This window comes from Calonectris borealis, chromosome 5, assembly GCF_964195595.1.
Source record: "Calonectris borealis chromosome 5, bCalBor7.hap1.2, whole genome shotgun sequence".
NCBI lineage: Eukaryota > Metazoa > Chordata > Aves > Procellariiformes > Procellariidae > Calonectris > Calonectris borealis.
The window spans coordinates 23373565-23400361 of NC_134316.1; the positions used below are offsets into that span (position 1 = coordinate 23373565).

A 26797-nucleotide genomic window follows, 5' to 3' on the forward strand; every position below is an offset into this window, starting at 1 on the left:
GGAGATGACGCTACCCCGCCCTCACCGCCCACGGACACCCCCGCCAACCCCCCTGCCCTCACTACCGCCCCGCCCCCGCGTTCCCGACCGCTACAAGCGGCCACCGAAGGGCCGCTCGCCTGAAGGTCGGGCCCCGCGCCGCGGCCGGCCTCTATGCTTCGAATGGGAACGGCGGCGGCGCTGCGGCCGGGCCCCGGCGCCCAGCTCGGGCCGACCGCCGAGCCGCGGGCGGCGTGGGGCGGCTGCGGCCGCGGCACCTCCCGGGCGGGCCGGCGGGCGGCCCCGCCGCTCGCTGCGCAGTTCGGCGCGGGGGGCTGTGGGTGACGTAGTCCCTGCCCTGCCGTGGGCTCACCGGCTGCGCCGTGCCCTTCGCAAGGCACTGTGGGCGTTGTAGGAACGGGCGTGCGAGCCAATCGGCGCTGTTGTTTCGGAAGGGCGCGCTCGCGTGGCCGGCGCTCCCTGAGGCACGTGCTTTCCTTTTGCGATTCCACTGGCCAAGAAGAGGGCGTGACCGACGATCTGTACCTCCCCCGAGCCAATCGGCGCGGGCCATGTAGAGCAAGCCGTTCCCCGAGGGGTTGCGTGTGCTGCGGCCAGCAGCCGGTAGTTGGTCGCCAGCGCGGCCAGCGGATTGGTGGCGGCGGGGCGGTGGGCGGGGCGAGGAAGCCGGACTCGGAGCCCCTCGGCGGCGGCGGCCCCTCAGAGCCCGGCGGGATGGGGCAGCGGGTGCGCCTCGGGCTGGTGCTGTGCCTCGCGGCGCTCTGGGCCGGAGGACTGGTCGCGGCCGGTGAGTACCGCGGCTCCACCTCTCCGCGTCCTGCTGGGCCTGAGCTCTGCGGCGGCCTCGCCCCCCGTGGCCTGCTGCGGGCGCGGGGGCACCGTGCTGCGGCCGCCGCGGGGTGCGGGCGCCCGCACCGGCGCGCGGAGGCGGTACCGGGGAGGGGATCCCCTGTCCTCGCTAGGGCTTTGGGGTGCGTGGGGGCAGCTCCGACCTCGCCGGGGCCCTGAGGCGGCGGAGGGGAGAGGAGAGGAAAGGAGCTGGGCTCCTGTCAGCTGCGTGGCCGCGGGTAGCGGGGGTGGCAGAGCCGGGCTTGCCGAGGGACGGCGGGCCCACTGCTCACCCTGTGCCTGCCGGCTTTGCCTCACCGGGGGCTGTTCGGTAGGCCTGATGGGGGTGAACACGTTGTTCAGTCTGGCTCCTGCCTTTAAACAGCTTGTCAGGAGCCTCCTTTGTGATTTGAGCTTGCTCTGCTCAAAACCGAAGTGAGACATTTTTTTCCTCCCTAGTACGCATTTACTTGCTGAGGAGCTGATAACGCTGATGTTAGCGTTATCAGAACAGTTTTCTCATGCAAATATATATAGAGCATTTCTGCATTATGTCACTATAATACTTTTTTTTCCTGCTTCTTGTGTTGTTATGCAGCTTGGGTTTTGTGTGCTTCTCATACATTGTCATCTACTTCCTTTCCTGGGGTTTCTACCTCCCTCACCCTTCTTTCCGCCATGGGCAGGTGTGGGGAATGTGCAATTTATATAGTGTTTCTAAAGCCAGAAAGCACTCCTTTAGTAGACAGCCTTAACCAGTGCTACTGGGGATGTGCTTTTAGGCTGTCAATGATATTTCAGGAAAGTAACGTAACGTTTTCTCTAGAGGTAAGTTCTGTGGTTTGGGGTTCATTTTCATGTATGCAGTAGGAAGTTGAAATTTAAAGTTATGTTACTGGAGTTCAGATTAGATATCAAGCACAGTTATATGGGCTTTGAAGGTAATGTTATAAGCCAGCAGCCCACTTCCCAAGGTGTAGAAAAGATACATACAAGTTCTGTGAAGCCAGAGAGATGTACCCAGACTTTGAAGGATATGTTCTCACTGGTAATGTATATAAAGAAAAAAGCTAAGGTGAGATGAGACTGTTCATGTCAGATGAACCATCTGTTGTGTATGTGGAAGTTAGGTGACAAAATTAAGGGCTGTTCAAGTGTGCATTTATGGCTGTGCTAGCATGCAACTCTTCTGTCTTGACTGCTTTTCCATTATCACAAAGTTGTGTTTGTGAATATGAAGTTGTGATAGCTTAATTCAGCCTTTAAAAACCATATGTTTAGAGTCAATTGAACCAATACAATTAGTAGGCCCAAGAAAGTATATGGTACAGTACATGAAGGATTAAGAGCTGTTGCCAAACTTAAATTGCTACTGTGAGGTAAACCTGTTCGTTAATATCCAGAATTAATTAGGAGAGGGTGTTTGGGGTCCAGCTTTTGGCAGCAGATTGTAACAGGAAGACCCTTCTTCCTCCAATTTTTGTCAAGAACCATTCTGAAAGAAAATAAGTCGTCATCACTTCATCAATGTTTTGATTTCCTACAGTAACAGTACCACTTTCTCTAGTAGAGTCTGGTACAAGCCTAGAGACTGTGTTAAATGCTGCCTTGAATACTTGTTCTTTCCTAATATCTGGTCTGGAAACAGTCATCTGGAATGTGAGTACATTGAAGGGAGGGGTTTTAAGAAGATGAGTAAAAATGGTTCAAGTATCACATTTCCTGACTTCAGAAGATGTTTTTAATGAGGATTTTTTTTAGTAGTGAGTCTTTTAACTATAGCTTTAAACCCTAACTCTGTAGTCATAAACTTTGCTTGAATCAATTTATTGAAAACTTGAGGTGAATGCAAGAAAACTCAGGCCTAAAGAAAAGGGCGCTATTTTTTTAAAGATATAATATTAATACAGATTATGAAGAAGTTAAACATTGGGGGCTGGGGAAAGAATATTAAGGAGTCCATGGGGCATTGGCAAAAGCGGCTAAAAAAATGCTAACTGTGTGTGTTTCAGCTGAAGCTGGCTATCTTCCGCTTATCACAGCAGCGATGGCCGCCTGCGTCTTCTGTTGATCATTCATTAAGAACGTTGAAAAAAATCTTCCCTTATTTTTTTCTGATTGCTGGTATTATTTGATTCTTGTTTTTTTTTCCCTTTGTTCAAAGATGTAAGAGGTAGAAATTCTCTCATTCTGCCTGAAGAGAGGAAGTGATTCTCCCTCTATCTGCACCTTCCATAGCTAACTTCAGTGATAAGCAGAGGTTTTCATACTGTCTCATTAAACTGGTAGGACAAATGAGCACAGTCATATACTTGTAGGAAACTTCTGTACCTATTCTTTCAAAACAGAGCTCAATGGCTTTCCCTGACCCTTCCGATTTTACTTACCTAACTGAAAAACATTCCCTAAACTTGTTGCCTTGTTGTCTGATAGGGAATCTCAATTCCTACAGAGGAACTGCTGGAGAGTAAGTTTTGTAGTTAGCCAGCAATTGCAAGGAGACTGGAAAAAAGATTTGTATTCAGCGTGAGGGTTGACCTATATCTTAATCTTGTAGTTGCACTAAAATGAATACACTGCACAGATTGTAACTGGGAACAATTTACTTGCTGCCAAGGATACTTTGAAACTAGTCTTGCTGAATAGATGCCACTTAAGGATTTTGCTTAACTCCCTGCATGTTTTAGAGGTTCATGTAATAGGAATAGCATCTATGCTATGGAGTCTGTTTCTGTGCTGAATTTAACAGTTGAAAAATTGATGAGAAGCAATCTGAGGTAATCTTTTTCTTAAGATTTCCTTTTTTCCTCCAAGAATAGGTTGAACAGGGTATACATTCTCTTTCAAAGTCTAACTAGTCACTTGCACAAAAAGAACATTGAAAGAAATAACTAAAAATACCAGAGAAGATCTCTGATGGATGCTCTAACACAGTCGTTGCCAAACCTTTTTTGTTCATGCACCCCTCTCAATAAAAAAATTTTTGAGTGTGCATCTTCAATGTTAACTTATAAAAAAAATACATGTATGTACTACTGTACTAACATATTATGTACATCATAAAACATGCACAAAAACAGGAATGAAAAAAGAATGAGATAAAGGTGAAATAAACACTGTATTAAGAAAAGTTTTATTTATTAATGGTACAAAAAGTATTTTCTTCCTGCACCCCCAGTGGGTTGGCTAGTGCACCCCCAGGGGTGTACACACCCCACTTTGGAGATCACTGCTCTATGGCACGCAAACGCTTACTAGTTGCTTTGTTGTGATAGCGTTTGAAGCTTGAAGAGCTTCGTAAAAGCTGGAAGGAAACTGACTACAGTAATCAGTTAGGGCGTTCATCAGAGCTTTGGGAGACTGCCAGCTGCTTGCACTTACTGAACTTTTGGCTATTTCCCAAAGGTGAGTGACCATTCTAATGTTGAAACTAATAGTATTTCTTGTCTGGTAGTAGCAGTCCTTTAGCTTTATAGGCTGTCAGTTGATTTGTTCTCCTAATAGAGCAAAACTTTGGAACTGCTGGACTCCCTCAAGCTAATGACAGTCGTCTTGCTGAATCAGACTGCATAGCTCTTCTTATTTCTACCCCTCTCTCCATAGTGCTGTCTTGAAAATGATAATTCTCACAAAATGGTAGGTTCTTTATCCAGCATATGGTAGGATCTTTTTATCTAGCATAGGCTGCCAGAGTACTTTTGCTATATTTAAATAGACTGATTGAACACTGGTCTTTCTAATTGAGGGAAAATGAATACATTTTTAAAGATTATTTTAATTATATATGAAGTGGTGGAAGGTTGAAACAAGTGTTTAGCTGTATGAAGTGCTCTAGAGTCCTAGCTGGGCACAAGAGCACGCAGCGGTGTCTACAGCTCAGCACTGTTTGTAAGTGAAGCATTCTGTATAACGTTGTCAGCTGCCCGTTTCAGCCACAAGTATTTTTGCTTACTTTTTCCTTTTAATATAACATTGCATCTCCCTAATTTGTTTAACAAATGGTAGGATTAATTTCCAATTGGCCTTTTCAGAAGGGGTGTATAGAATTAGGCAGCCTTGGTAACAGACCCAAATTTAAACAAAAAAAAAAGTAATTTTTTAAATTTAATTGTGGAAAAACAAACTAAACTATCAGCTTTAATCTCTGAAGCAGGTGCACAAGCATAACATCTGTGACTTTGTTCAGTAGTTGAGCCTTGACTAATAAGCTGTTCTTAGGTTCCATAGATCTTTCATTAACACTTTCAGAATAGTTTTCTTAACTGTTTCTTAGAAGTAGACACACTTCTATGAGTAGCGGGTGCATATTAGTCAGCAGTTCTGTGAAATAACAAGGCTGTAAGTGATCCCTCCTCTAGTTACATTATCGGCCATCACTGCAACCTCATCTGCATAACTTAGAACGAAGTACCAGAGCTAAGAACAGTTAAACAAATATTTTGTTGTTGCTTTAGTGCTGTTTTGGAACCACAGTTTTGAAAACAATTATTCAAGTACTACAACTTAATAACAAAGCTGGCTCTTTCAGAGAGAATTTACATGATGCAATAGAAATGAAATAGGTTTATTTACTTGCAAGAAAGAAGAGCAAACATTTAATGAGCTCTACCTTATGTTGCTCAGATGTCTCTTGCCTTTCCATTTAGTAAACGTTTTGCTTTGTGTATGAAGTTACAATAAAATTGTTCTTTGATATGTGTGCACAGATAGTATACCCTATTTATGTTTGACCTTGTGTGGTCTTTTGTTGTAAAGTCAACCTTCCACAAATTGAAATCAGTAAAGACTTTACCAAAAACCTAGAATGGTCTAATGCTGTCAGGCATATAGGCTGATTCTGAGCTGACGAAAACAAACACCCTAGCTGGTATAGCTGTTAAAAATAACATGATGTTTGTTACTGTAGTAACAGGTACTATATAAGTGCTTTGTATATATTAACAGCAGCATACAAGCTACTGGGTAAGTTAGCCCTGTCTTAGTTTTCCCCCACTCCAGAAGCATGTCTGAATCTCTTGACAAGCTCTGGAGTTTGAAGTTGTAGGGGTGGAATTTGGTTTTAGATCAAAATTATTTAGGATAGTAGAATGTAATTTATGGGAAACATGGTAACTTCAAATTTGTTTCATAGTTTCAAAATAGAAAGGACCAGCAAGTATCCTAAATGCATATGTACTTTTACTGTAATTAAAAACCAACTGTTATCTGGTGATCTGAAGTGTTGAAGTTCAGTGGTAGAACTTCTTATGATTTATCATAATCAGCCTTATCTGTTAGATTCCTCAAGCTGATAAGCACTGTGGTCTCTGCCAAAAATGCAGCTAGCCTTGTTTTCTCTTATGCCTCTTTTAGTAGTTTTTTTCCAAATTGGTGTTTGTTCTTATGTTGTCTCAGTTGTTACTTGGAGGGTCTCTTTCATCTGGAGTGCTCTTTGCTGTCTCCACTGTTTTTTTGGCAGGGCTCTACATGCTTTCATTTTGGACCTGTAGGTTACAGCTGCTTACCCACACTGACTGTTCTAGATTCTTCTGCTGGCAGTCAAATTTTTTGAGCTTTACATCCTCTTCAGTATGCTTAACAGACTATTGTCTCAGTTGCACTGTCTAACTTCTTGTCACCTTAGTTTTGCAGCTTCACTATAAGTCTTCGCATTTTTTCTTGATTTTTATTATGCTGTTACAGCTTAAAGTTGATCCTCGTCTTTTTACTTACTTGTTCTAATCAAAGGTTATACTTCAAATAACAATGTGGAAATAGCCTTCTGGAATCTGGGTTCCGAGGTTAGCCCTTTCATTGCAAATGCCTGCGGTTGCTCTGTTAGAGTAATAGCCTTCAGAACATGAACTGATAAAGTGTCATGTTTGTAGTTTGTCACTTCAGAGATTATTTGTCTCTGGTAAGACACTTTACTTGCATGAGGATGAAAAGTATGCAAATTTTGTTTGCTGCCAAATGCTTACAGAAAGTCAGCAGAGTTCTATAAACTTTTGGAGAGTTTTGTTGGTATTCAGTATTTCTGCAGGTAGTCTTTAATAGCTAACCGTAACATACTAAATGGTGTATCTCATGTACAGGACACTAACTTCTATCAGTTTAGGTACCTTTTCTCGTCATAGTGCAGGTCTCCAGCCTGTCAACGCCTTACCACTGCTATAGGGCATTACACACCCCAGAGTCTCAGAAGGGGGGGGATTTCTAAATGTAGTAGGAGTTAGTGGCAGCTTTGCTTAGTCATCTCTTTATATTTTGAGCTTTTATTTCGGTTTAAGTGACTTGGGTACCAGAGAGAGGGAGGTCTGTAGCACCTTCTTTCAAATGGGGTGGGGCTTTGTTTACCTAAATGAGGTAGTATCAGATACTGATGGCTGGAAACAGTCACATTTTGGCTGTGATAATTTTAGAAGCTTTCAGTCGAGATGATACTCGAACAACTTGGTTTGCAGTAGCCTGTTTAAGTTACAGGAACAAAGGAAATAAGAGACACAATTCTGTAAAACAATGGTAAAACTGTCATAAATAAGCTTTTCTGATTATTTTCTCCCTCCTTTTCACCTCTGTTCCTTCAGGTCTCTGCCTAATAGCCTTTCTTCTTTACCATTTTTTCTCTTTCCGATCTTTCTAATCAAGTACCATATTATAGCCCATTCAGATAAGAAACAAGGCTTGCAGCTCTCGAACAGTATCTTAAAGACAAACTAATTTATCACAGTTCTGAAGAGAGACTTCTATATAAAGGTTTGAATATGCTGGTCAGGCAAAATTAATTGGCATTCTATAAAGAACAATGTTTAATTGTAAGTGGGGTGGGATAAATGTAACTTTCTGGTCGCTACTGAAGCTGTTTATACTAAAGCTAGTTTGATGACTAAAAACCTTAGGTTCCATAGGCCTTTTTCACTTGATGCATACGTTTTTAAATAGTTTAGTTGGAATGGAACAATTTAGACTGTGTAGCAATCTAGAGGATTGATTTGGGTTTTAAAAAAATAAAAATCCACACTTTTTTCCAGTATTGGACACACAGTTGTGTTGGCATAATTGAAGGAAGAAGAGGATTCTGTGAAACATTTGATTCTTCCTGACATTGCTAACAAGATCTTTCTGAAGCGCATTAGTCAACTTAGTACACTAGAATATTTCAGAACCGTGATACAATATTATAGCTAAACTTATTTTTATTTTTGAGAAAATTGCTCGTGAAGAAGCTTTTTACTCACTTATAACATCTCTTCTAGATGAAGAGGGAAATCAAGATGAATCACTGGAGTCAAAGGTGAGGAAATAAGTTTCTAGTCATTCTGTTTTTCTTGTGGAGTGAGAGCAAAGGTCTGAAATTCAGAACTAGATTTGATTCCCGTTTTAAACTGTTCTGTAGCTCTTGCTGTCTCATTAATTTCTTCTGTGCATTAGAAGAATCAATGTTGTGTTATATCTTAGAAAAAAGTTTTTTTTCTTTTCAAAGAACTGAAAGGGATAGAGTCAATGAGAACTGATAGAGCTGGCTCAACTTACTTTTGATGCTAGTGTTTAAACTTAGTATGTTAATTAATCATATCTTTAAAAAGTAATGCCAGCTGTTGCTGCTCAGTTTCTAATCTTCTAAATTATGTGGCTGCTTTCCTTCAGACTTTATCTGCAGAGGACCAGGTAAAGGACCATTCCACAGGAACTCGAGTGGTAGCAGGTCAGATCTTCCTTGAATCAGGGAAATCGGACTCTCAATCAGAGGATGAAGAGAACTTTCACAGTCAGGAGGAGGAAAAAGAGAATTCGCTGGAAGAGTTGAACTCTCTAGAAATGTCAAATCTATTAAATAAGGATTTGGAAGAAGCAGAAATACAGAGTCCAGGTAACTGCTCACAGACTTTTGAACAAGTGGCAAGAAAGATGCATCTGAGTAACTTTGGCATGTGGATGAACACAAATAGTAATTTTGAACATATGAAATAACTAGTGCCTTAACCTTTCTGGAATGGAATGGTAATTGCTGCCTTTTCCATTAGAAAGCAACATCAAAAAGTTTTCAAATATATTGTGATTGAAGTCTGAGTGGTTATTTTTAGATGCATTTGAAAGGGTTTTCCATAATTCTTGTTGTTTCCATCTTCTTGGAAAGCTTTAACTATCAAATGGAGAAAGCCCTGATTCTTCAAGTAGGACTCAAGTACACACACTATGCTGTGTGTATGTATACCAACCATAGACGGAGAAATTGCATCAGTGTTTCAGCCTGCTGGCTGTTTGCCTGGAGAGTCAGTTGACAGAGAAGGAACAAATTGTTATGCAAAGACAAGCTTCCTAGGACGGCATTGGGAGCCTTAGGGCAACATCTAAACTGAATGTAAACTTCAGTAAGATTTTAAATATAGGTAAAACCTTATGTCCTTGTGCCTAAATGCCCAGGAAATTCTAGTATTTCTTTTTTACTACTAATGAAAATGTAAATTTAATATGATTTTTTGACCTGCAGTTAGTACTGGATGATAACTAGATGGCACAGTTGAGTACCCTAGCCTGTGCAGCAAAGACACTTCCTTTTCACCTGTCCATAAAAAGTAAATCTTCAACTTTACTAAAAAAATATAGTTACATGGTAATATGAATATTTGTCTATCTTCTCAACTCAGATTTGAATGTCAAAAGAAAGCAGGAGTTATGAAATGAGCTCTGTTATATACTAACTTTCAGTGTTTTCTAATAAGCCTTCCTTATTAATGCAGAACTAGTTTGTAAAAACTCAGTAATAGGATTAAGTATTGCTGTCGATAGGTGTGGTGTTGTACATGAAAAAGGTATATAAAATCCACCAAATAGCTTGCTGCCACAAAACAGTCAGGTAAGCACCATATTTAGTCAGTGCAGTCTATTTCAAAAGCAAACTTTAAGATGCTTTTAATCTCACATCAGAAAGGTGTAACCAGATGGCTTGCTCCCTGGCAACTGAGGTTTTTAACTACACCTGTAAAAGTATTGTAAGTGACTTTCAAAACCCATAAATTTAAGTCTTGTGCAGTTTTTGGAACCTCTTATGAAGTAAATAAGTGATGTGGATGGAAGGATTACTGGTTTTATCTAAAAGTATTTGTATTCTGGCAGGAAAAAAAACTGCTAAACGACAGCTTTACTGGCAAACTTTTTAACTGGGCAGGACAGGAATCTACCTCGGGTACAGATGTTACATCTTTTGAATGAGCTACTGGTGACAGGACTGCATTAAGGGAGATTAAAGCTTTTCTAAGTACAGTTTGGCTCCTGTGTATGGTCATGAGATTGCATGGAAAAAAAAATATTCTTCAAGTTTCCACATGTATTTTGCAGGATATTGAGCAGGAAAAAATTTCATCTTCAGTAATTTAGAATTAGTACTACTAAGGCTTTTAACCTTCTAAGAAAGAGGTTGTCCTACTCTCTTATGATTAGTGAGGAGGTCTTGTGTGTGAAGAAAATGGTATTTTTTAGTTATTTATCTTTTGTGTGGTATGTTTTTGTAACAATCAAGTTCCATACTAACAGTTTTTGCTGAAAACTGCCCACGAGTTTATACAGAGCTGGCAATTCCTGTTGCGTTTGTTTTCCTATTTGAAGGAATCTTACAGTAATGTAACCAATACTTACACGAAATCTATATTTGGGTTTCCTGCAGCATAAAGTATGAGATGAGATGTAAGTAAATAAGGATAAAATATAATGATAAAATACCATATACTTTATTCAGACATAGTAAAACAGGTAGATTGCTACTTGCACACTCACTTTGACAAAAAGTAATTCATCCTCTGAGTAAATTATTTGCCTCAGTTTGTATTTATCATTCTTTGTGAGTGTGGTGAGCATTTTATCCTGTGATCGCATTGCTGTGTTGCTGTAGGGGTTAGTATTTGTTACTATCGGGGGAAAAACAGCATTATGGTTGAATTTAGAATTAAAAAAAGGCAAGGGGGAGGACTGGGGCAGAGTAATTTCATAACTTTAGTGTACAGCTAACTCTCCTGCAGAGCACTGTGTAAATGGTTCGTGTCCCATTGCTTTCAATGTAGGAGACAAGGTACTAAACAATACAAGTAAAACTTCAAGTTCTCAAATAGTTTTAATATCCTGGACCTGGAGTTTGTTCAAATGACAGTGATAAGAGGTCCTATCAGTTGTAGTTACATGTAGCCTTAGCATGAGTTTGTGCATTACTCTGTGGTTAACAGATGTCTGAAGTGATTCCAGGCTAATTGCATCTGCACACATTGTTTTTGAATGCAATTTCTGAAAATAACATTTTTTCCTTGTGTGTTATGGGATAATTAACTTGGAGTGGTGTAGTGGAACATCTGCCGAGGAATCAAATTATCAAGAGCAATTTGAACAGGTCAACTAATCCTGGAGACTTCCTTATGCTTCAAAAAATCAACGTGAGATTTTTAAATTAGTATGGTCTCTAGGCCTTACGATTATAGACCCTAGAAAAAAGAACTAGCTTTCTCTATAACCACAAGAATTACAAATTTAACTTGAAAAAACACCATATAATTGACATTCTCAATTGCATGACTTTGTAAATGTCTTCAAATGAAGCTGAACCCAACTGCTGGATTTAGCTCAGTGAAAGAGGAAAAATCTTTGTAAAAGGCTAATTGAAATAATTTCATTTAAAAAAAAATGAAGATAATTCTTAGTCTTCATAGAAGATTGATTTTATTTAAAAATATTGCAATATTGGAATCAGTAACCTTTGAAGTTCTAGTGCATGAGAAATGATAAATCATGCTGTTCAAAGTAATTTTGAATGCAACTTAAATATATTGGTGAAGTGAAATAAAGTTTTCAATATAAGTATATGCAACAATAGAAAATGACTGGACTTATAGTGATTTCATTTAAGTCTTTTCTTACACTTGTATGTTCTAAGTGTACTCCCTGCTGATATTCAAGTACTTTCAGTATCACATTTGGCGATGTGAGTGGTTCTGTCATGATTACGTCTAACCCTGGGGCTAAAATGAATATATGCACTGGAATGCACTTCAAGGGTAGTCTTTTGCATGAGGAAGGGAGTGCAGAGAAGAGAAAGTGAAAGGAAGGGCTGTTTATTTTGGTAGGCAATAAAAATGTAACCAAGATTTGCCTTCTCCAATCTAAACAAAAATATTTTCTTTGCTTAGAACTAAGGAATGTAAGAAACCACATACCTTCTGTTTCATTTCTAATTAAAAATAAGAATAATATTTTTTCAAGTGCTATTTAGAAAAATAATTGCTTTTTCAGGCTTTTGTAAATTAGAAATTTTACTGAAAACTTGATCAAATGCAGTTCATAGAAATCAAAACCAATATAGGAGTGCTCTCCTATATGTAGTGGATGACTTTAATTAGTGCAGTAAAGGAAAGGAGTCTAATTCCTGGGTACGTATTTTCAGTTTTGACAGCTATTGGAGGCACTGCAGATGGTGAACCTTGCCACTTCCCCTTTTTGTTTATGGAGAAGGAGTATGCAGAGTGCACTGCAGATGGGAGAGAAGATGGCAGGCTTTGGTGTGCAACGACCTACGATTACAAGAAAGATCAAAAGTGGGGCTTCTGTGAAAGTAAGTAACCTGATGTCTTGTCCAAGGAATGCTTTCTTAAGCTAGTATTTTCAGTCCTCTTAATGCCCTTTATTTCAGGGCCTAGAAGTCCCTGTCATATATTAATGGCCACTTTATACTGTGATATACAAGTAATTATAAAGGCAAAGTTCTCATGATGGAAAAGATTATAATGCAAATGCCACTTCCCAAAGCTATTTGGGAAATCTTGTAGTGGAAGCATCATAAAACTCTTAGTTTCTGAGGCTGTAGGAGTATAGGGGTTTGACAGTGTTTCCCATTATACTCACTGATTTGTTGCACAAACGCAACCCTTCTCTAGGAAACGTCCTCCTGAAGGAGGAACCTTTCTTCCTTACACAGCTTGCTTTGGAGCAATGAAAAGAATATTTTAACAGCAAACTCGCACATGAGAGACATCACATGAGAAGAAACTGTCTACCGAGATATCCAACATCTGCTTGAGACAGCTTTTTTTAATCACTTCGCTTGTTTATTGGTCTTCACAAACATATTTGGTTGTATTTTCTCTTTAGAACCAATTGGAATTTTGAGAGAATAGTCTTGAGCTATGTAATTGGAGCTCTTAATGTACTCGTCTTTTTTTTTTAAGCTGAAGAGCAGTCTAATAAGAGAAGGCAGATGCAAGAAGCTGAGGATGTTTATCAGACTGGAATGAAAATCCTTAATGAAAGCAGTAAAAAGGCTCAGAAGAAAGAGTAAGTCTACCTCCTCTACCCCCACAAGAGAAGGATGACATGGCTGGTCACTCTGGCTTAACTGAAAAATAACTTAAATGAGTTGCCCTGGGACTTTGCACTTTATTGGACTTAGCAATCAAACTATGCAGTGATAGTAGTCAAAATAAATAGTAATTTCAGGGTATTTAGAAAAAGAAATTTATGCCTGCTTTCCTCTGAATCCACTAAAAATTGTATAAGATTAATTTCTGAAGAGTGGATGTCGTCAAAACATTGACTTAATGCAAGATGGTGCTGCAATTCTCTAGCTACAATTTATATGTGGCAACTGCCCAGAAAAAAAACTGAGAACATGATACAAGATAATTGTCCTTTTTCAAATGTTTCTTACAGTCTGGTTCTCATTCTGCTTCAACGATTAAGTGGGAAAAATCAGCATTTATTGTCCTGCTCTGCTTTTGTTCCTCCTTTCTGATGTTTTCGGTCACCATAAAAATAGTATTAAACTTAATCTCAACAAATTGTTAAAACTCTAATAATTAACATTGTATGAGAGAAAAGGGTAACGCTTGTAGACGAAACAAAAAAAAAAAAAGAAATGAGGTGTTCTGTTCGTTCTGGTCTTTTACTTTCTACTCTGTATGTGTCCAATTACTGATGAAATAGTTGTCAGCTTACCACTATAATTAAGAATAGCTATGTTAATTTAGAACTCCGTGGTAGTCATGTTGACAATTTCATCAGTAAGTGGTGACTTCAGGCTGTTGATTATTATGTGGGCACTATTACCATGTTAAACTTGTTTGTGGAGATAAGGGAGCATATTTCTACTTTATGTATCTTGGAAACTGAAGCACAGCTAAAGGTTGTCCATCACACTTTAGCAAAGACAAAGGGAGACAGTATCTGTTAAGATTCTGACTAATATTCTTTTGTATAAAATAGTGTAGGAATTGTAAAACAATATCAGATCTTAGTTCTCTTTAACACCTTACACTTTCTTAGAAGATGAAATTATGTGAGGAACCAGGTGTGCCTCAGCCTGTCCTAAAGAAAGAAAACAAGTCTGAGAATAGAAGGGAGGAGAGGTAAAGAAAAATCTTGGAATGCTATCAAAGGTCCATGAGAAATCAAGCTAAAGCATGCTTGACAGTACTGTTACGATGTTTAAGGTTACAGTTTTTTAAATTGTTGTGAAACCAGCTGCTGTGAAATTACTTTGGAGGACTACTGTAAGTTCTGAGGCTGAAATAAAAAGAGGAGTTTACAGAGAACTTTCTCATTGTTAGCATGACTGTTTCATCACAAAATTGATGATGTGTGCAGTTGTATTGGACCCAACACTTACTGTTTTCATTGGAATGATTTTGTACTCAACAAATCGAAGAGACTCCATAGTCTTTTTCAGGCTTCTTTTTTCTATCGTGATCTGTGAAGCTGTCAGAGTAGTGGTCCTACTAGATACCTAGTATAGGACTTAAAATTGTTGCTACAAAAACATGATCATTTGACCTTAAACTTTTCATATATCTTACAGGGGAGGAAATGCATACTGCTTTGCATATGGAGTAGAGTGAACATTAAAACCCAGTTTCTCTATTAGCTAAATCATATGAGTTGTTGCATAGATTGACAATTCAGAGCTGGAAAAAATGACTGTAGGTAGATGCACTGTAGAAAATAGAGGCTAAAACAGGAACAGAACACCTCCCCAGAATCTTCAGGTTTATGAATGGAATCTGCTTCTTTGCCTCAAGGTGACTAAAAAATTGTTTTCTTTTAAGAGCATATCAATATCTTCTGAAAGCAGCTGACATGAATCATACCAAGGCAATGGAGAAAGTGTCTTATGCTTTGTTGTTTGGGGATTACCTGAAGCAGAACATCCAGTCATCAAAAGAACTATTTGAAAAACTAACAGAAGAAGGGTCTCCTAAAGGACAAATGGTATGTATATCCTTAGGTTCTACAAAAGTTTTTACAGGTTTATAAATTGTTCTATAGATTGTACTTATTCTAAGGTGGTTTTGTAGGTTGTTCTTGCATCCAGAATAGAATGAGATCAGTAAGTAGTATCTGTTGCCTTGTTAAAAAAGACAGCAGACAGAGTGCTGCTTTTTTAAATTGTTTGAAAACTTGATGCAAAACGTTTGGTTCAGGCTCTGATTCAGGTAATGTATTTTATTAATGCTTGCCTAAATATTTCCTGATCCTGACTGCGCATTGCCTTTACCTTTTTAAATTTCACCAGTGCCTTGCTTCAGTTCAAAGGTTGTCCCCCAAATGCTTCTGCTTTACCTGGCTTCTGCATGCTGCTAGCATTACAGAGGGTGCAGTGGCAAATGGCACCTGCACCCTCAAGGTAAATGCATGGAAACAGGTCTTCTCTTTGAGTTTGAAAAAACAGCATTAAACTACCAGTAATATAGTATGGTGGTGGTCTTTTGATTTAATTTCTTATCTGTTGTATGACAGACTAGATTAGATGTCTAAGTCAAACAACAGGTAGGTACAGATGACTCCAGCCAACAAATCTTCGCTGAAACTCTATGTTACTTTTCTCTTGTCATTTGTGTGGGATGTTGTGGCTTTTCATCTGCAGTTTTATCTTTGAGATAGGTAAATATACACACAGACAAGTTTATAATCTAGGAAGTTATAAACTAGGAATCTTGAAAGCTGTTTAGTGGAATGGAACTCACTTTGTCCCTGTGCCTTTGAACATTATAGAATTGTTCATATGTAATTGTCCACATGTAATGTCATAAAATGTGGGTGTTATCAATTTTAATATCTCAATATCTGCATATACTTATTGTTTAGTTGTCTCTTGCTTTGGAAGTGTCAGCTTCTTTAGGAATTATCCAGTTTCTTTCAGGTCTTTGGCTACCAAGTGTCCTGCTGTTCCCTGTTTAATGTTGGAGTACTCAGTTACCATAGAAAGCAGGAAAATGTTTTCTTTAGAGACTTTATATCTCAGTGAAGACCTTGGCTTTTATTGGTCTATAATTCAATACTGTCTGTATGAGGTAATTTTTTTTTTTTTGGGTGTGCTTTCACACATAGTGTGAAATAGTCTTAGAATAGTCTTAGAACACTGTGAAATATAGACACCTTTTTATATATACTTTTATCTTCTGTGCTACTAGTTTCTCCTGTGAGCCACACAGCTGTAGCAGGTGTTATAGATAGAGCAGTAATTATGTAAATTTTAAGAATAAAAGTAACTTTTGAAAAAACCTCAGCCAAACAGCTCTGTGCATTCTAACTGCTTATATCTATAATCATAAATGCAACTAACCCATGGCAGAACAGATGCAAAATAGTAAATTCATAGGATCTATTAGACACTAAATCAAACAGTAAGACTCTTCTAGAGAAGGTCATGGTTCATGTATATGTTTGCACTTGTGTATGAGACAAATAGGTTACATGAATAACCTGACAGATATTGCTTGATCTTCACTTGAGGGTCTGGGATACTTTTACTGTTCAGGACCTTTGGATCTATGTTTGGCATTCAGGGAAGTAGTCATTTTTTCCTTGCATTCGATCCACTAGACTGAATTCTGGTGAGTTATATTTATGTTAGTGACCTAGGCAACTGAATAATTTAGAAACTTCATACTTTAAAAGGGGCAGGGAAGGGCCTAGACATAGGAGGGTACCAAAGTGAAGGTAGAGCTTGACATTTCTTTGCAGCTTTGAATTGTTGTTTGACTTCTTTATACTTACGTATTCCAGGAAAACTGATCCTGGATTTTTCAAAGGATGTGCTGACAAACTTTATTTTATTTCCAGGCTCTTGGATTTCTGTATGCATCTGGTCTAGGAGTCAATTCTAGTCAAGCTAAGGTAACTCAGAAATCCTCAGTGTGTGCTCCTGTATTTTATCTTGGAGGCAGATGTTAAATAACCAATTATTTTGTTTTAAGGCCCTGGTGTATTACACTTTTGGAGCTTTAGGAGGAAATCTGATCGCCCATATGATCTTGGTAAGTAAGATAGTTAGTAACTTTACACATGCAAGAACTTTTTTGTACTCTTTAAATTTTTAATGTAAGATTTGCATTCATGTGAATACACTGTCCAAATATTAGATCATCATGCATGCATTGGGTGGGCAATAGTATCCTCCCTGTTATTCCTTGTTAACTTAAGGAAAAGTCTGCTCATTGTAAGCTGTATACTACTGTGAATCTAGATGGACTGTGTTTACATCTCTTGACTTAAAGCAGAAGTGTCAGACTTTTAATTTTTATAGACTAATGAGAACTGTGAAAGCCAGAGATATTTACAGAAGATGCTGTTTTAATCAGTATTGTGAGATTTAAGACAAATAAAGTGCAACATGTGTAAGTAAAAGGCTTTGGGTTTTCACCCATAAGTACCATTCTGCTTATTTGCTTTTTCCTGAGTAATATCTGAAGTATATTGGCTATGCTTAACCTTTAATGGTATCAGTCAGTTGTTTTTAATGCAGACACAATGGACCTGTGGCCTTTGCTTTGCCTATTGTCTCGTCAAATCTTGCTCAAGTAATGTGAAAAAAGTTTGTAACCTCGTAAGCAGTATGTTGTCAAATAAATTACAGTCCTGTATTTTTGTATGTTCCTCTCTAGGGTTACCGGTACTGGGCTGGGATAGGAGTCCTTCAAAGTTGTGAATCTGCTCTCACTCACTACCGACTTGTAGCTAATCACGGTAAAAATTTTTTACTAGGCTAACGTTCTTTCTATGTATTTCTATATCATTCTCCTTGAAGGTACTAGAAGTACTATCAACACTAATAGGATAAAAATAGAGAATACCTGCTATTAAACAAGTTATCTGTTTGGCTCTGAATCATGACATGCTATCTTTATCTCTATCTATTGAAATGTCTTTAATTCTTAGAGAGTGTCAAAGTAATTAATTCTCTCTGAGTAACAGTTTGAAGGTCTGTAGAGATCTGTTTTTACTAAGTTGCAGTGTAATATTTGTATTGAACAAAACTGTCTGAAAATTTATCTTATCTGTTTTCCAGTTGCTAGTGACATTTCTTTGACTGGTGGCACAGTGGTTCAGCGAATTCGCTTAGCAGATGAAGTAGAAAATCCAGGAATGGCAAGTGGGATGCTAGAAGAAGACTTGATTCAGTATTATCAGTTTTTAGCAGAGAAAGGAGATGTACAAGCACAGGTAAGATTAAGTTCACCTGATGGTATGCAGAGGTTTTCAAGAATTACAGGAACAGCTTTATGAAATATGGAAAGACGTTGGAGCTTTAGTTTTCTCTTCCTCCTAAATCAACCTGGTTGCTATTTCCTCATTAGTCTTTATGAGAAGAGGCTTATATTTTAATGTGTTTAAGGTAGAACTTGGACAGAAAATGCAAATTTGTGTGGAAAACAAGTCCAAAACATTATAACTTTAGTATCTTAGGAAAGAGGATCTTGGCTTTCAATAGAAACCAGCCAGACTAGTCTAAGGATAACTTTAGATGTTGTGGAGGAAGCCTTGATCAAAAGAACTGGCCCTGACACGGGACCTCAGTTTCTCGCTGCTTCTCCTTTTACATGACTTCTGCATGCTGCAGGCTGGACCTCTTCTACACACAATGCAGGAGGGGAGGACACTAATGCAGGCAAATTGTCACAATTCAACTTGATCATATATGGCTTAAGAATTAGGTAGGCAGAATTCAGACGAACAATTATTATTTTGTATCATTTAGGACAGTCACGTCATTTTTATCTAGGATAAATTTCTGCTTAGGCTAATGTGAAAAAACAGGACTGCACTGCAGTTATTGAAGCAAATCTGTGCCTTCAGACTTTGTGGCATCTTTAACTCTGATATGGTCTGTCTTTGTGCATGTAATTAGCTCACTGGTATCTGTATTACTAGAAAAAGAAAGTCCCTACAGAAAAGTGACTTATTTGCAATGCAAAAATTTATTTTTAGGTTGGCCTTGGGCAGTTGCACTTGCACGGAGGAAGAGGAGTAGAGCAAAATCATCAGGTACCCTTTCTGTGTATCTCTGATGCATATTACACTTGGTGGAGGGGGAGAAAATATAGCTGAGACCACAGTGAAGCAAAAGTGTTTAAGCACCACCGTAAGGTATTTAATGACTTCAGTAGTCTTGTTCAATAAAACTTAATTCATTCAATAAAACTTAATCTTTATGTGACTAGTAGATGGAACTGATTTTTTTACACAATTAGTTCAAGACTAATCATCTTAGAAACGAGGAAGTCAAAAACAAAGACCAGATTTTCATCAAGTAGTACTTGGAACTGGCTGAGCTTTTGTATGTGTAGTAGAATCTTCATGACACACTGTGTGTGCATTAGCAATGGTAGTCTAGTTTATGTGGCTTGCAAGAATATTTTGCTTCTGTAGACAAAGCAGTGCAACTTTCAATACTAAGGGTATTAAGTGTGCATAGAAAATACAACTTCTGCTGATGCTACTGCTTATAGAAGTTAAAATAGCTAACCTCTTCTTAAAGTATATATTGAACAAATGGAAAGCTGAGGATGTGCAGTCCTGAGGATTATTTAGACTGGTTATCAACTGGTCGTCACATTTAATCACCTTAAATGACTGCTCTATAAGGGTTCAGAGATGATATCAAGTGGTCAGAATGAGTATAACCAAGCTCTGTGTAAAACTGGAATAGGAACTGGCAGATCTCTCCTCTTCTAAACAGATACAATAAGGAAGTAAGATTTACCTGTGTAGCTCGTGCATAGTAGCAGTTGTAGTATTTTTTTTTTTCCTCTGCTTTTTGGAATACACTGTTGAGAGGGATTACTGCTCAATATGCCGATTATAAGTGGGGAACCCTGTTATGTATATTAAATTAGGTGGGATTGATAACTCTCATCCCCAGAAGAACCTTGTAACTTGGCAAACAACCTACTCGCATCTGCTCTATTTGCAAGAAAAGGTACTCAAATCATAGTCATGGTGGCTAAAATACTTGTTTTCTTCCCTACAGCGAGCATTTGAGTACTTCAATCAAGCAGCTAATGCTGGCAATTCACATGCCATGGCCTTTCTAGGAAAGGTAAGATGGACAGAAACACTCTGAAAAGTAAGCAAATTGACTGCCTTTCAATGAAAAATAACACATATTTCCTATTTTCTCATATCAGGCAGTCTAAAACTTGAATGCTGGAATCGAAGTACTTGTGCTTTGCTACTGTTTTGAATTGTCCTGCAAGATTCAAGTGTCGTAGTCTATTATGTCTAGTCTAAATTTTCTACTTGCTCCTTCGCTTTAGGAACTTTTGTTTTTTCTAAATAGTGCTTGAACTAGATCGTTTTTTAAAAATTAAATAGTTAAATACCTAAATGTCCTTTTTCTGTGGTGGGGTTCAGCCCCCACACAGTGTGTGGGGAAAAGCTAAGCTTCTCAAAATTTTGCCTAGTGGGAAATACTAAATTCAGGAAGGAAAGGGGAAAGACATCTGTATTCTTATTCTGTGTAGAGACCTGAGGCATCTGAGTCAGAGTTGCCGATAGGTCTGCATCTACTCTGAACCAAAGCCTGAGTCTATCTGCAAGGTGGGCCATTGTATCAGTTTTCTCAGATTTAAGTCCTTTTGTTAATCTAAAACGTGATTGACAAGCTGCTATTGGTGATATCTGGTTACTGCTTAGAAAGGTATTTGGGTCACTTGCCTGAGATCTGGGTTGCAGGCTACCTTCACCCTGTGAGGAGCTAAATCCTTACTACTCCATTTGAGTACCCTCTAAGGTTAGGCTGCAGTAAGCAGCAGCTCTAGCTCATCTTTTTCAGGCCGTCACTGCAGTAGAGGATGCAAAATTCATGTCCTTAGAGAATGAATGTGCTGATCAAGGCACCTGACAGGAGAAATTGCAGGTTCCTGCTTTCCCTGTGTTTTGTACACCCTGCTTGGGTGTTTTGTATCTAATAAATGCTGAAATGAACAGGGTTTAGTAATCAATTTTTGTTTTGTTTTCAAGAAGTATTTTAACTGCCAATATAGTTTGACTTCCACTGGTCTCACAAGATTTTTTCCCGATCATGTGTTCTTCACTGCACACTGGTAGAACTCAAAAGTGAAGGGTATTTTCATGAAAACTTCTTAATTTTATGGACAGTTTATTCTCCATTAGAAAATTAAACCTCTGAATCTGAATTCTACAGCATAGAGACGTGTTTTCTGCTTCTGGGCAAGTTCTTTAATGATTATTCGGTAATGCAATAGTCAGAATAGTCTAATAGTACAATAGACTCCCTCTCATATGCAAAGTGAAGATGCTTTATGATCTCCATGCTAAACTGACTTCTTCAGCTGTTCTTCAATAATGCCTTTCTCCTTCAGATGTACTCAGAAGGAAGTGATGTTGTACCTCAGAGCAATGAAACAGCTCTTCAGTATTTCAAGAAAGCTGCTGATATGGTATGATTATCTGTAAGCTAGAAATACAGCATATGCACTAAAAAGCTGATTAGCTGGGAAATGCTGCAAATGCTTCCTTTCATGCACTTCCATGTGCATACACCTACTCCCAACTTCTGTCCCAGATTAGCCCATAATTAAACCCTGCTTGTCTAAGATGTCAGAAACTGCCTCCAGTTTTGGTCATGGTGCTTCATGAAGATGTGTTCAGCACAAGGAGTCTAACTCTCATGAATGCTGGCATCAGTATGAAATATTGTCCACCTAAATAGCCTGCAATTCTGTTAAGTGTTAATTTTCATTAATCCAAAGTTGTCTTGTCACAGAAATTTACAGTACACTGATACTATGTTATCTTGGTTCTGTTTTGTGGTCAGTGAATAGATAATGTTTTGGGATTTATACCTCTCATCTCATTGGAGTGTTTGTTTTTTGGCTGCTAAGCCCTCATGTCTGTCTTTGACCTATCCCTTATAGTAGCATTTGTACATTTAAAGCATGAGTTTTCATCCAGGAAAGATGTTTAGCATGTGAAGCACAGTAGATGAAGTTTTGAAGGGATTGTTGTAAGATAACTGTCTTCATGGTTCTTGCATTCCACAATTAGATTGCTATTCTACACCTCTGTCCTAGAGTAACGATATCTCAATTTGCTAATTTCCTACATTCACTGAAGATTTCTGATGTGCCCCATTGCCTGTCCTGGCACTGAAGGAATACCATAGTGCATACTTTTGCAGGGGCAGTGGTCAGTAATGCAGCCCACAAGACAGCCACCAATCTGCCCTTAAATTAAGACAGATTCTCAGAGTTCCTGTAGTTGTTTTGGGAGCTTCTGTAGCATCCAGAACATCTCAAACTTGGAAAAACTAAAGATGAATAAGCTATTAATGCCCCACCTTTCTATGGGTGTGGGTTCTACATCTCATATGATATTTTGAAAGTGCATAGTAGACTTTCATAACTAGAGTTGAAAGCTTTTCTTTTTCCTGTTAATCACCTGTGTAGTTACTGAATAAAAGTTATCAAAGATACTGTTTTCTCCCTAAATAACTATTACTTACTAGGAGCAAAGTTACAAAGAAAATCTATCTTAAGCACTATTTGTTTTAGTGATGTTAAAGACATACCAAATTTGAAAGACATAGCTGTAGGTTTTGGTTTTCTTTGCAGAAGTGTTTTCCTGTGTTTTCAGGGTAATCCAGTTGGACAGAGTGGATTAGGAATGGCTTACCTCTACGGAAGAGGTGTTCCAGTGGTAAGCTTTTGACAGTCGTCTTTCTAATCATAGGTGATTGTGTAACTTCTTGTTGTCAACAAACTTCTTCTCTGGAGGGAAGTACTGTAGACTTAATTGTGAAGATTTCTGTTACACTGAAAACTCCATGAGGAAATCTGTAATATAAAAAAAAAATTCACTATGGAGTTAGCAGCTATGAAACATGCTAAGTTCCCTCTAAGTTTGAAAATGTTGCTGAAGTTATTAGAAATGCATAGCATTTTTGGTAGGAGTTTTGAACTTGGCTCTAATTTTATTGTGAAATAAGACAAATCCTAGCTGTCCCCATTTTGTCTGTCTTGTGAGACTGGAGGAACACTTTGAAACTTTTAATTAGTTCATTTGCCTTGTTGCTTTTCCCACAAGAAGGTTTCTTGTCAAATGTTTTATATTTAGCTATGCAAACAGATATTCAAAAGTTGAATTAGCCCAAAGTTGAGGAAATGAGTTAAATAATTGTTCTAGAAACAGAATAGGGCATCCATTCTGTTAAGCATAACTATTCATAGCAATGCTATATATGGATGCCAGCTTTGAGATAGCTACAGACTTAAGACATGCTAATGTCATTGTGGGCTATTTCATTTTTTGTTTCCAAATTTTGACCAAGTGAATATTTTCGCACTAGAACATCTTGCTCTAATTTTTCTGTAATATAGATCTGTCCATGCACTTACACATGCGCACACGTGTATTTTCTTTCATTACTTCAATTATGGTATATTGCAAGGCTCTAATGACTGGACCAAATCTTCCTGCAGAACTATGAGCTAGCACTGAAGTATTTCCAGAAGGCTGCAGAACAGGGGTGGGTCGATGGACAACTTCAACTAGGTTCCATGTATTACAGTAAGTGGCATCAAAACGCTGATTTGCCAGGTCTAAGCATCTGCCCTTTCAGTAACTGTTCACTAGGTGGCATTAGAAATACATAGATATACTGCATGTAGAGTGGTGTTACTGCACTGAATTTATATTTTATTCTGTTTTTTCCTAACACTTTCATAATGTTTTTCTTCAATAATTTTAAAGAGTAAGTACATACTGTATTTCATAGAACTCTGCTTTTCAAGAGGAATGAATAGCAATGACTTATTCTTTCTTTTAGATGGCATTGGAGTCAAGAGAGACTATAAACAAGCTTTGAAATACTTTAACTTGGCCTCCCAGGGTGGCCACATTCTGGCTTTTTATAATCTGGCTCAGATGCATGCTACTGGCACTGGAGTGATGCGATCCTGTCATACGGCTGTTGAGGTAAGGTCATCCATTTATAAAGGTCAAATAATACTGACTTGCAAAAGGCTGGGTATAACCACGTCAGCTTATATAGGAAATTTGTCTTAGCTAAAATCCACTGGTGACTGCAGAGCCAAGGCTATCAAAAGGAAAAGTGAGATATTATCAAACTCCTTTGTATCTCATGAGAAGAATCTTTATTTTTTATGTTGATATGGCAAGTTTGTATTTGCTGTATTAACTTTGAAGAAAATCAAAAGAACGTAATGCAAAGCAAACATCGGTATTTTATAAGTACTGAAGTCTTCATTTAGACATGGGTTTAAGTGTAACAAAAAAGCTGATATTAAGAAAAATTCTGAGTAAGCATCTGAATCTTGGCATGTATTTGCGTAGTAACCTGTATCTTAGAGTAAGCCTGTCTTAAGCAGTGAGTTCATCTATCAAGTTTGTCCTGTGAAATGCAAGTATTTTGAACAGGCGTTTGAATATTAAAGGTTTACCTCTTTCAAAACCTAAATTTCTGAAGTTCCTGACAACCAGTCTTCTCACCCTTTTTTTTTTTCTCTGCAGTTGTTTAAGAATGTATGTGAACGGGGGCGTTGGTCTGAAAGACTGATGACTGCCTACAACAGCTATAAAGATGGTGATTCAAATTCTGCTGTGGTTCAATATCTTCTTCTGGCAGAACAAGGCTACGAAGTTGCACAAAGCAATGCTGCTTTCATACTTGATCAGAGTAAGGACCTGAATTTGTACTGGAAGTTTTTTTTGGAGTTGGCCTGCAGTAGCCCATTTAATAGAATGCTAGAGTGCTTGAAGACATAATTACATAGCTCTTGTGCAGTTAGAACTTCAATGAGACTCTTGTTCTCTTTCCTGCTCTTCACACTGGAAAGCAGTCAGTTTTAATTTTCACCTCTAAGGATAGCTTTCTGGCATAAAAGTTAAAATATGCTTGAATTCTGACTCACGGGATTTAAAAAATGGGATAGGGAGAGAATGCTTTAGAAACTTGCACAGTGCTGAAAATTTTCTTCCCTGGACTTCCTAAACATAGCCTTAACATTTTATTTTTAAATCTATAAAGTAGGAATTGCATTAGTTTTACCTAATGATATGCATACAAGCTTCAGTTTCCTTTGTTCTTTATCTTGTAATGTCTTTTCTCAGCACTTTTTTTTTTTCCAGATTTTTTTGTAACTTTATTCATACTACTTTTGAAGCAGGGGTGAAGAGCTGGGCAGTTGGTTCTGTCAGACTTGGAAAAAACTTGTCCCAGGTCTCTTATTGCAAATAAGTGGCTAGAACTTGGATTTCCTATAGTTTGAGGTCATAGGGAAACAATGGAAGTACAAGTGACAAATCTTTCTAGAAACTACAAAACCCAGTATTTTAAACTTTTTGGATCTCAAATCCAGAAATCTAGGTGTCTTATTACCAGCTTCAGGGCTTTGTATCTTAATATAAAAATCAGCTATTGGTGGCTGATAGGCTAATCTAACATCTTAATTTCCAGTTAATATTTTTCAAAGGTGCTCTAGTGACTCATTTTCAGATAAGCTACAGCAATGACAGTCTTGGCTGGGAGTGTATTCTTGCAAAGAAATAGCATCTTTCCCTGGGTTAAAATTCTGATTGTCATTACTCAGATATATCTGCATCTCGACTGGAGATGAATTTAAATTTATTTTATACAGAAGATCTGTATGTCAACTGTGAGATAGTACAGCTGAAACCATACTTACACTAGAATTGAAAAAAGTTATAAATCCTTTGAACTGTCTGAACTCTGATACTTCAGCAACCCTCAATTTATGACACGGACAAGTAAAACAACTTCTGTTCTGAAGTAGCTGTAGCACTGCTATGTAAAATATGCAGTCTCTGGCTGGTAAAAGAGTTCAAGCCTTTGTTTTACTTGACTAGTCTTGCTTTTTAGATGGTCAAACTAAAATAGCTTATACTTTAGCCTTATATTTGAGTGCAGCTTTGCCAGAGCCCGAAGTGTGTGCTCTTAAGACTTGCATCTTCTGGCATTCTTCAAGTATGCTTCAGAATCTGCTAAAGCGGGAATGGGAGAGACACTTAGTAAGCAAATATTTCAGGGTGAAATGATACAGTTTGTTCCTAGCTCTTATGTGGGCAGATATATGGAAAGACCATATACATGAAAGGTTTTTTTATAAGTTTCAGATGGGTTGAATCTTATTTGTACTATAGCACAGATTACTTCAAGTTTTAATTCATTTCAGCAGACTGAATATAAGCATGGGGGCTTTTTGTAGTCTTTTGTGCATCTACCATGCCCCTGTTTAACTGAATTACTTTCTTCTCTAGAAGAAGCTAGCATAGTAGGAGAAAATGAAACCTATCCTCGAGCTTTGCTTCACTGGAATAGAGCAGCTTCTCAAGGTATGTCTGTACCTCACAATTCCAATTAGTTTCTTTTTAGTAGAGCCATTAATGTTTGATTTCATGTTTTTTATGAAACAGGGAAGGAGGGAAAGCTTACATCCTTCTGTTCAGCATTAGTTATATTTCACAAAGGATAGTTCTTGTTCTTTGTTCCACGGTTAGCTATACTGTCATTGCAATATGCTTGCAGTTCCGAGCCATTCTGAGGTCCTGAAGATTAAAAGGACTAAAACACAAATATATGGTGTGTTTCTTTTGCCATTCCATATGGAATTATAGAGCAGTGTTAAACAGCATTAGGAATGATTAAACTGACTTTTCTAAAAATAAAAATAAATCC

General features: G+C 38.3%; 1 protein-coding gene across 7 annotated transcripts in view; it reads left to right on the plus strand.

Moving 5' to 3' along the window:
* Window positions 1-631: 631 nt before the first annotated feature.
* SEL1L (SEL1L adaptor subunit of SYVN1 ubiquitin ligase) overlaps window positions 632-26797 on the plus strand; it is a 36339-nt gene continuing 10173 nt past the window's right edge. Inside the window, exons 1-18 of one of the 7 annotated variants that reach the window (XM_075151359.1) lie at window positions 632-787; window positions 8064-8101; window positions 8455-8677; window positions 12233-12400; window positions 13014-13119; window positions 14886-15048; window positions 16903-16956; window positions 17037-17096; window positions 17724-17805; window positions 18128-18282; window positions 19048-19104; window positions 20090-20158; window positions 21444-21521; window positions 22717-22779; window positions 23562-23649; window positions 23909-24057; window positions 24613-24778; window positions 26380-26454. In XM_075151359.1, the coding sequence (XP_075007460.1) occupies window positions 715-787; window positions 8064-8101; window positions 8455-8677; window positions 12233-12400; window positions 13014-13119; window positions 14886-15048; window positions 16903-16956; window positions 17037-17096; window positions 17724-17805; window positions 18128-18282; window positions 19048-19104; window positions 20090-20158; window positions 21444-21521; window positions 22717-22779; window positions 23562-23649; window positions 23909-24057; window positions 24613-24778; window positions 26380-26454 (1867 nt within the window). In that variant the 5' untranslated portion in view covers window positions 632-714. Of the gene's footprint in view, window positions 788-8063; window positions 8102-8454; window positions 8678-12232; window positions 12401-13013; window positions 13120-14885; window positions 15049-16902; window positions 16957-17036; window positions 17097-17723; window positions 17806-18127; window positions 18283-19047; window positions 19105-20089; window positions 20159-20582; window positions 20659-21443; window positions 21522-22716; window positions 22813-23561; window positions 23650-23908; window positions 24058-24612; window positions 24779-26379; window positions 26455-26797 lie in introns of those variants that run through there. The other 6 variants (XR_012673837.1, XR_012673839.1, XM_075151358.1 and 3 more) reach the window with 6 other exon arrangements.